Raw genomic sequence first — 9,322 nt, 5'->3', positions numbered from 1 at the left:
CTGATAAGATGGTGCATTGTTTTAAACTCCAGGATTGGGAAATGCTTTAGTCAGTTGCTGAAAGTTACCTTGTAAATTCTTTTTTGGTGTTGTCATGATCTGACATGTTTCCTTTTTGCTCATCTCACTTATATTCTTTTTATGGTGTGAAAAACAATGTGAGGTAAGAAGAGCCACTGAAAAGGAGAAATAATACAAATATTAAAGGACAAATGTGACATTTGTGGTGAAATTATTTTTGTGACAAAAGGAACACAGACGACCTGCATTATTCAGATCCAATCAGCAGTTTCTCTACACATGTGCTGTACTAGTTTGTATTTCTTGGGCGTGTCTGACTTTTCTTAATAGAGGAAGATCCTCAACACATCCACATGGAGGCAGTAACACAGCAAAGGACCGGAGCAACCGTTGATCTTGTTCCGGGCATCCAACAGGCGCAGAAACACTGCTGTGGAGCGAAAATGACCACCAGTCATTGCTTCAAAATGTACTTTTTACACTTCAAATCCACCTATAAATAAACTTGATTGAGAGTTTTTCCTTCACCTACAAATATTCAGAAATAACCAATTTAGTTGTAGATAAAAAAAAAAGAAAGAAAAGCTGTCATTATGCAAAAGAGACTAAGCCAAGTTGTTATTGCTTAATTTCCATCCAGCTATTGTTTAATTAATTAATTGTAAAATGGCTTTCTGTCAGCAGTGGTGATGTGCTTTTTACAGTCATTAACAAAAGGCCACACTGAAGTGTACAAACTGTGACCTGCTCTGCTTTCAGTGTGGATATTTTATCCCTAAATGTCCCAAAGTTAGATAAAAATGGTCATTGTGGATGTTGGATAATTAAGAGTTAGATCCTGAATAACTAATACAGATGTGGTGGAATCTTCTGCTAATGAGACATGTCTCAACTGTTGCTTTCTAACTGTTTTGATTACAAGACATTACAAGCCAAACTTCTCTGTAGATACCACTAGTATCTCAGCACTGTTCAGACTTCTTATCACCCAACTGTTGCCACCCACATGGCATCTGAAGACTTGCTGCCCTCTAAGAAGCAACACCCATTAACCCCCGAAAGCAGCTCCCCTTACAGCTGTCTGCACTGCACATAAAATTAGACCCTCAGACAGTCGCACTGCTCCAGACAACCGGGGACAAACAGGAGGAGATGGACCCCAGGTACAGTCCCAGTCTTTGCTTTGGTAAGGATGGAAATCACCCACCGTAGGTCAGAGACGGATCTTTCTCCAAGCCTGTGGGGTGAAACTGTCTTTTTTTATTTGTTATTATGATTCTTTGTGTTTTCTTTCTGTGTTTTCTTTCTGTGTTGTCCATTGTGCGCATTCAGGAAGTTGTACAAGATGCAGTAAAGTGGTATACGGCGCAGGAGGAGCCTGTCGGGCGATGGGACATTTATTCCACAACACGTGCTTCACCTGCAGCGTTTGCAGTGAGTCCTCATGATCTCAGTGTGGATGTTTGTTTCAAGAAAATAAACATTTTGTCATCATTCATTTACTTAAAATATACTTTTCATTTCTTTTAGTTGTTACTTTTTAACTACTTTGATTAATATTTTTGCTTTATCTTCTCTTTCTCTTCATTCTCCCTGTTCATATAAAGCTCTTTGGATACTTTTAAGAATAATATAGTTTGACTTTAGTCATTTTAATTATAGTTTGATCAATAGAGGATTTGGCAGGAACAGATTTGTAATGAATGATCCCCCACATTTTACGCCACACAACAGTGACACCTGAGCCATTGACATGCACTGCTGGGGAGTCTGTTTTACAGAAACACTGTCAACTAATGAAGAGAAAAGTTTGCTGGGATTTTTCGACATCTTGTAAAAATGGATCTAAGTGATATAACATTATGAACTCCAGTGCATATAAGGTGCAGAGATATCAGGCAGACGCTAGTTCTGCTAAAGATAGATTCTGAAGATTGTCATTTATGACTCTGTGTGTGTTTGGGCTCGTCGTCATGGGACCTATCGGGCTGCTCCTTCCCAGCGCAGTGAGACGAAGAGCCTGAATAACTAAGGAAGAGCTTTTGCACATGATTTCACAGTTTACATCATGAAGAAAGCCACACATTTGTGTACAACTTCTTCTTTTTCATTTATTTGATGACAGGTAAACAGCTCAACGGGAAGCCCTTTTTTACGTTGTCAGGACAAATCTATTGTGAGGATGACTTTTTGGTCAGTATATCTTTTCGTTGGCCACAACGGAAACAAAAGATGTGATTTGATTTTGCATTTTTCTTTATTATTTTATATTTCTTGCAGTTCTCTGGAGTTCATCCTTCTCAAGAAGTGTGTCACAGCTGTGGGTGTTCAATTGATGACTTTGTAAGTAATTATTCATTCACACATATGCATTTGGGTTCATGTGTGTGAGGTCATGTGTGAGAACTCATGATACTTGATCAGGTCCTGCAGGCTCGTGGGAAATCCTACCACCCCTCCTGCTTTCGCTGTGTCATCTGCAGACAGGAGCTGGAGGGTCAGGCCTTTGCTGTGGACTCACACTCCAGGGTTTACTGTGTCAGCGACTATCACAGGTGAAATCACAACAACAATGGGCGAAGCCTTTTAGCTCATACTCAGGAGAAAAGAAAAGGGAAACCCTACCTGAAAGACTAAACAGCTGATAAATCATACCCTGTGATCTCATGTGTGACTTTCATCGAGACTTTTTCGTGGTTTCAGGGTCCAGGCTCCCCGTTGCGATGCCTGCGGGATGCCAATACTTCCAACAGAGGCCAGTTTGAACCTCATTTAATAACATCAATTAGATTTAAGGCATGTTACCTCACATTTTAAGTTTATGTGAGACACACGTAAATATGTTTTCTTCTATTTTTATTGTTTCAGGGGTCTACAGAGTCAATTCGAGTAGCATCATCTAACAAATATTACCACATAGAGTGCTATGGTGGTGACGTTAACCTTATCTAAAGAAAGCGGTGAAGAACAAGTTTATTACTGTGACCTTTTGCACAATTTCCTATCTTAATAAAGCAGATTAAAGTATTGGGTTGTTCTATCTATTTTATCTTGGTTTTGTGTAATTAGCACTTCCATGACTGCTTTGTTTACATGCAGTGATGCAGATGGCCTCGGCCCTCTTTACAAACCTAACACATGTCCAAAAGCCTGATGTAGATTTGAACTTCTGTCCAAGAAGCACACACAACCTCTTCATCTTCCTCAGAGCATCAACAGCGTTCAGATCCAGTCTTTGTAATGTTTAACAAAAGTGCCTTATCTCTTTGGTGAACTTGGTCAGGGGAGCTGACATGTACAGGAAAATAATTTAGATATTCAAGATTAATCTGAGTGATTTACAGTATAGGGGGCTGCACGGTGGTGTGGTGGTCAGCACACAGCAAGAGGGTTCCAGGTTCGATCCCTGCCTGGGGCCTTTCTGTGTGGAGTTTGCATGTTCTCCCCGTGCATGCGTGGGTTCTCTCCGGGTACTCCGGCTTCCTCCCACCATCCAAAAACATGCATGTCAGGTTAATTGGTGACTCCAAATTGTCCGTAGGAGTGAGTGTGAGCGTGCATGGTTGTTTGTCTCGTTTGTCTCTATGTGGCCCTGTGATGGACTGGCGACCTGTCCAGGGTGTTCCCCGCCTTTCGCCCGATGACTGCTGGGATAGGCTCCAGCCCACCCGCTACCCGATTAACGGACTGTCGGTATAGAAAATGGATGGATTTACAGTATATATGCTGGTTAACACTGACTTCTGTGAGGTGTTGTGATCTATGTGGAAACCAAAGACAGTAAGAAAAGAAAAGAAAGACATAAATGAGTCAAATGAATGCCTTATGCTTTGCTTTAAGCCGAATACATAAGTGCAGTTAGATAATTATAAAATTAGTACTGAATCGTAATATTATGGGTACTAAAAAATGGAGAAATTTATTTATTTTCTTTCTTTTCTTTATTCTAAAGCCTGTACACAGTTTGATACCCCTGACATTTAATTAACTGAGTTATGTTTACATTTTTTAACTGTTCATCATGCCTACTACTTTTGTGTATCGGTAAGTTAAAGACAATTCGTTATCTACTCTCATGGATAAGGAAAATCTTAACACAGCCTGGAACCGACAACAGCGCCGCTGTAGGATGATATTCGGTACTATCTCATACCTCTGTCCCGGAACTGTGGAGGTTAAATGAATATAAACGCTGATTGAAATGGCGTCAGTCCCCGTACGTGGCTGGGCTCTCTGCACCGTGTGTCTCCTAAACTTGTTGTTTGTGTTTATATCCGGTGCAGACTTCATTCGGTTTGTGTCGTTTCGAGCTATTTACCACAACATCACGGGGGAGACGACACTCTGTCAAGGTAAGTTCTCATAACTTTAGATGGCGGACATCCAGGAGGGGTTGTTGCTAAGTTTAATGGAGGAATTGTTAGGGACACCGATAAATACTTACGATACTAATTCACCGTAAATGTGCGACTAATAATATAATAAATCCCTAAAAAGAATATTGTAACCCTAAAAAGACAACCCTAACCCTAAAAAGAAAACCCTAAACCCTAAACCCTAAGAGACATGACACGGTATTTTTACGTCAGGCAGTGGCGTGCGCATATCGCCCGGCTAGCTCAGTCGGTAGAGCATGAGACTCTTAATCTCAGGGTCGTGGGTTCGAGCCCCACGTTGGGCGCACACATTTTTTTTTTTATTATTTCCTGCAAGTTCTAACACGCCACAATGGTGTCTTTTCTTTGGCTGTTTCGAAAACCGATCAAACCTTACTGAAAAAGAACTAAGACGATATCTCCGCTTGTAACCGTTGTTTAACACAGATGAACACATATACGCTGCATCCAAACTCCATGTCTGGTTATATTTCTTATGATATTTTGTTCAAATTCATGACATTCAGAATAGCTGCAGAGGACTGTATTCTGTTTCTGTAACATGTTTGACACTTGAGTGCATGTGAACAATACTTTTGTGTTCTCTGTGGCTCCATAGTGGACACTAATGATGTCCTATACACTATTATGTGTGTCCTAGTTTGTTTTTATGTGATTACGATGCTACCATCAAGTTAGAACAATGTGAACATGCTATTTCAAAACTAATGATGTCATTTAACCTCAATAGAGAAGTAATGATAACATCATAAATGCCAAATTTTATAGTAACTTTTCTCATCTTTCTCCTCATTTGCCTCTACTAAGACTCCATACCATGGACAGTGGCCTTGCAGGACAGCTCTGTCCTTGGGTCTCTTGTTGTGGATCTGTGCCTGCTGGCTCTCTTCGCCACACAGCACAGTCTACTCGCCTGGTCACCTGTCAAACAGACTCTACAGTCTGTGCTGGGGGCCCTCAACAGGACGGCATACTGCTTCACTACAGCACTCGCTCTTCAGGTACAGTAACAAGCATTCTCAGAATATATAAAATCTAAACTTTACTCATGGACAGATTTGTGGCTTGAAGCTGTTTTTGGTCATTTTTAGCATCTGTGTAGCTGTTTTAATCTGTGTATGCTGTTTTTAATCTTTTTTAATCATCTTTTAAACATATGTGTACCGAAGCTGTGTAATTTTTTAGTGTCAATTTGAGTCTCTTTGTTGCTGTTTTGCATCCATGTTTTGCATCCAATCAGGCTTTTTGTAGTACGTTTAGTCTCTTTGTTGTTATTTATAATCTCTCTCCAGCTGTTTTAGTAATTTCATCCCTTTGTACTGACTTTGAGGTTTTTTTCAGCTTTTGTGTGGCTTTTTTAGTCTTATTTTTTGTTTTTGTATTTTTGGGATAGTTATGAATCTCTTCCTTGTTGTTTTGTGTACTTTTTACTGTCTTTGATGTTGTTTCTTGTCATTTTGAGTCTTTTTGTAGTAGCTTGAAGTCTCATTGTAGATGTTTTTAATCTCTCCGTTGCTGTTTTGAGTCAGTTTGTGCCTTATTGTAGCTTGTTTTGAGTCATCATTCATCTCTAAGATTTTGTACCCCCTTTTTATGGTAGTTTTATTGCCTAAAAAGTTTGATGAACAGTCAGTAATCCTTACATGGTTACAATTATACTGTTATGTGTAACTCACAGCTCTTCAGGTCGTTTCCCCTAACCCTCATGCTTTATGTTTCAGTCTGCATCATTGTTTTCTTTCCTGTGTTAGGTCTTGATGCGTTGCTGGCAGCCTGTGACTGGCGCCCCCTGTCTGTGGTCTGTGCGTCATGCACCCTGGAGTGTCTGGTTCCCTCTGCTCTGCTTTACACTGCACTTCCTCTGCTGGACCATCATCTGCAGCATCCTCATGCTTTTTGATTATCCAGAACTACTGGGCATCAAACAGGTGGGAAACAACGGCAGGGATGTGGTTTTGTTTTCAGAAGTGTGAAAGTCAGAGACTCTAAGAACAGTAAAACAAACAGTGCTGTGATCAATAAATAAACAACATGCAGTCTGATTGCCTTATATATTGTGCTTTTTATAAATATATCAGTTCATGAAAATAAAAATACATTCTAAAAACTTCTCTTGCTTCTTCTTTCTCAGGTGTATTATGAGTGTCTTGGTTTAGGAGACCCCCTCGCTCACAAGTCACCACATGCCCAGCGCTTCCTGTCCCACCTCCGCCACCCGGTGTGCCTTGAGCTAGGAGTTGTCCTGTGGCTCCTGCCGGCCTTATCCCTGGACAGGCTCCTGCTTGCAGGGACTCTGTCGGCCTACCTGGCCCTGGCACACTCCCTGGACAAGCAGGATTTAGCCTACCTCTGTGTGCAGCTTAAAAACAAGATGTACCTCTTTGCCGAGCCACACCGGGGCAGTACCAGCGCCATAACTGAGCAGGACGACAGCAGCCACAAAGAAAAGTGAGGACAGGCTGCTTTGTTCTGAAGCTGTCTTGATATTTACCAGAAATAATGTTTCAAAGCTGACTTCAGCTGTGGCTGCGATCCTCTGTGAGCCTGGTATGTGATGTTTTTATGTGATGTTTTATGAATGTGGTTTTTGAAAGGGAAACCGTCATCTTTTAAAAACTTTTGGAAAAACCCACCTTCTCTAGAAATGGAGACACGTCAGTGTTTTCAGGATGTGACTCTTAGTAAAGTAAATTGCGTCATCTGTTTCAAATTCTGATCAATTCAAGAGGAAATGTTTGTTCAAATGGATTTCACACAGAGGATTTTTACAAAGAAAAACTACAGGGCAGAGTTGTTTTTGTTTATACCCTCAGTTTGTCTTTATAAACTGTTACATTCCACGTGCCAGTTACATTTACACTGTATTTCTCTTAAGGCTCATTTCATATTTGATTGTCCTTGAAGAACACTGTCGCACTGAGATTTCACAGCTGGGAAAAGCTGTGTCTGTCACTGCTTGATGGAAAAATATCAGAGTCTTGTGACATTTCTGTTACTATGAATGTATTTCCTCAGTTTTTTTCCCATCATGTGGGTGTTGGGAGCACATCAGACTAATCATATATTACTTGAATCTAAACACACTGGGTTAGTATTTTATTCCTCATCTTGTCTGACAATTCAAATAATTTTAGTTTAACAGGGACGCCCATATTTTTTTAAAACTTGTAGTTTATTATCAACTCACAGTACTGTATTGTTTGATTTTTTGTATACTGTACACTAATGTTGATTTTCCATGTCTGAGACCTCAGTGTAACTACAAATATATTTTTATGTATTTTATTACCATTTTCGAGAAATGTAATAACCTGATGTGTCATTCTCTTCCTCTTATACTTGTCCTCTTTTCTTTATTCATACTTTTTTACTCACATTTTTAATGTTCCTTTCTTTTTATATTAGCTATCAACAGCATGTCATAAGATCTCCAGCAGATTTGTGCTTGTCCTGTATCAAAAATAAATGCTGAAATATCTCTGAAAATATTGACAACATGGTGTTGTTTTCAGGCGTTGAACTAAATTTTTGGAATTAAAGATGAACGCACATTCATTGTCATTTATTGTCGTTTATTAGATACAACTTGCTGATGAACCCACCCTCTGTTATAATGTTCAGTTTCAGTGATAAGGAGGAAAGACATCAGCAATGATCTTTGAGAAGAAAGAGTTAAATATTGAAGTTCATTACAGTACAATTAGGAGGGGCACAATTTGGAGGGGTTGCAGGTGAAAGCCTCTTCTCTCTAAAATAACATGGCAACACAGCTTAAGTTTGTAAAGTTACATCTGAACAAACCACAAGACTTCTGGAACGATTTCCTTTGGACAGAGCAGACCAAAGTGGAGATGTTTGGTCATGATGCACAGCAGCACGTCTGGAGAAAACCAAACAACATATCAGCACAAACACCTCATATCAACTGTCAGGCACAGTGGTGGAGGGCTGATGATTTGGGCTTGATCTGCAGCCACAGGAGCTGGACACCTTACAGTCATTGAGTCCACCATGAACTCCTCTGTATACCAAAGTATTCTAGAGTCAAATGTGAGGCCATCTGTCTGACAGCTAAAGTTTGGCTGAAACAAATGTATGTATGTGCAAAATTCCTCCACAAGGAGATGAGAGACTGATAATGTCATACAGAAAACTAATACTTTCAGTTATTGCTGGTGAAGATTTTTCACAAACAGCTCCTGAATTGAGTCTGTTTTTATTTATAAAACTGAAATATGGCTATTGCTGTTGTTAATCTGAAGATATATTAGGCCTGCCTACAAGACTTAGTAGGAAAAAGTATATTTTCTAAGTGTCCTGATATGTAAAACCTTAGAATAGAAACTCAGTGTGTATTAAGAATTCCAAGCTGCTCATTTATAGTTTTCTAGTTAAATCTTTGTTTTCCTCTCATCGAACAAATTTCACACAGTAATATTTTTACTTTAACCGTAGCAAAATTATTGGATCCAGTTCCCTCGGCAACTGGGTGACACAAGAGGGAAAATCCCTGCGCAAAAAAAGTGAGTAATAAAAACAGAAGAGCGAAGTCGCCTATTTTTAAATGCATGGCGCAACGCTGAAGCTAATCAAGCCCCGTCCTGCTGCAGCTTTGCGCACTGCCAAATCTGGCACCACAAGTTACCGCCGCAACCCCCTCCACCTCCACCACTTCTCCAATCTGCCCTGTTGGTCAGAGAGATGGGCTGAGGGGGGGGTGGGTAGCCGGGCAGACGGCTATGCTCCTTAAACGCCTTTTCTTAGGTCCCACAATATGGTGTGTGCCACTAAACTCTGTTGACGGAATTGAACGTAATTATCGGATTAAAGCCTTGCAGCTCTGAAGCTGGAAACATTTACTACCACTCCGACGACAGAGGCGTCTGCTCACCCTGATGCAGAGA

General features: G+C 40.3%; 3 protein-coding genes and 1 non-coding gene across 4 annotated transcripts in view; all 4 read left to right on the top strand.

Annotated features, from left to right (window-relative positions):
• The window catches only part of cratb (carnitine O-acetyltransferase b), an 81,539-nt gene that overhangs the window by 44,720 nt on the left and 27,497 nt on the right, over positions 1-9,322 (top strand). The gene's annotated exons all lie outside the window — the stretch shown is intronic.
• On the top strand, positions 1,126-3,030 carry limd1b (LIM domains containing 1b). Its single transcript, XM_072370565.1, has 7 exons — positions 1,126-1,207; positions 1,354-1,455; positions 2,147-2,214; positions 2,302-2,364; positions 2,446-2,576; positions 2,725-2,776; positions 2,890-3,030. The coding sequence occupies exons 1-7, from the start codon at positions 1,174-1,176 to the stop codon at positions 2,971-2,973; spliced, it is 534 nt and encodes a 177-aa protein (XP_072226666.1). The 5' UTR covers positions 1,126-1,173; the 3' UTR covers positions 2,974-3,030.
• Positions 4,167-7,933, top strand: nrm (nurim). Its single transcript, XM_072370934.1, has 4 exons — positions 4,167-4,373; positions 5,226-5,419; positions 6,170-6,346; positions 6,550-7,933. The coding sequence occupies exons 1-4, from the start codon at positions 4,223-4,225 to the stop codon at positions 6,868-6,870; spliced, it is 843 nt and encodes a 280-aa protein (XP_072227035.1). The 5' UTR covers positions 4,167-4,222; the 3' UTR covers positions 6,871-7,933.
• trnak-cuu (transfer RNA lysine (anticodon CUU)) lies at positions 4,630-4,702 on the top strand. The gene has a single exon. It is a non-coding gene; the product is annotated as a tRNA-Lys (tRNA).

The sequence above is a fragment of the Leuresthes tenuis genome, unplaced genomic scaffold (assembly GCF_036924035.1).
Source record: "Leuresthes tenuis unplaced genomic scaffold, fLeuTen1.0.hap1 SCAF_18, whole genome shotgun sequence".
Lineage (NCBI taxonomy): Eukaryota > Metazoa > Chordata > Actinopteri > Atheriniformes > Atherinopsidae > Leuresthes > Leuresthes tenuis.
Note: the sequence above shows the minus strand (reverse complement) of the source record. Positions and strands in the feature narration are given on the sequence as shown.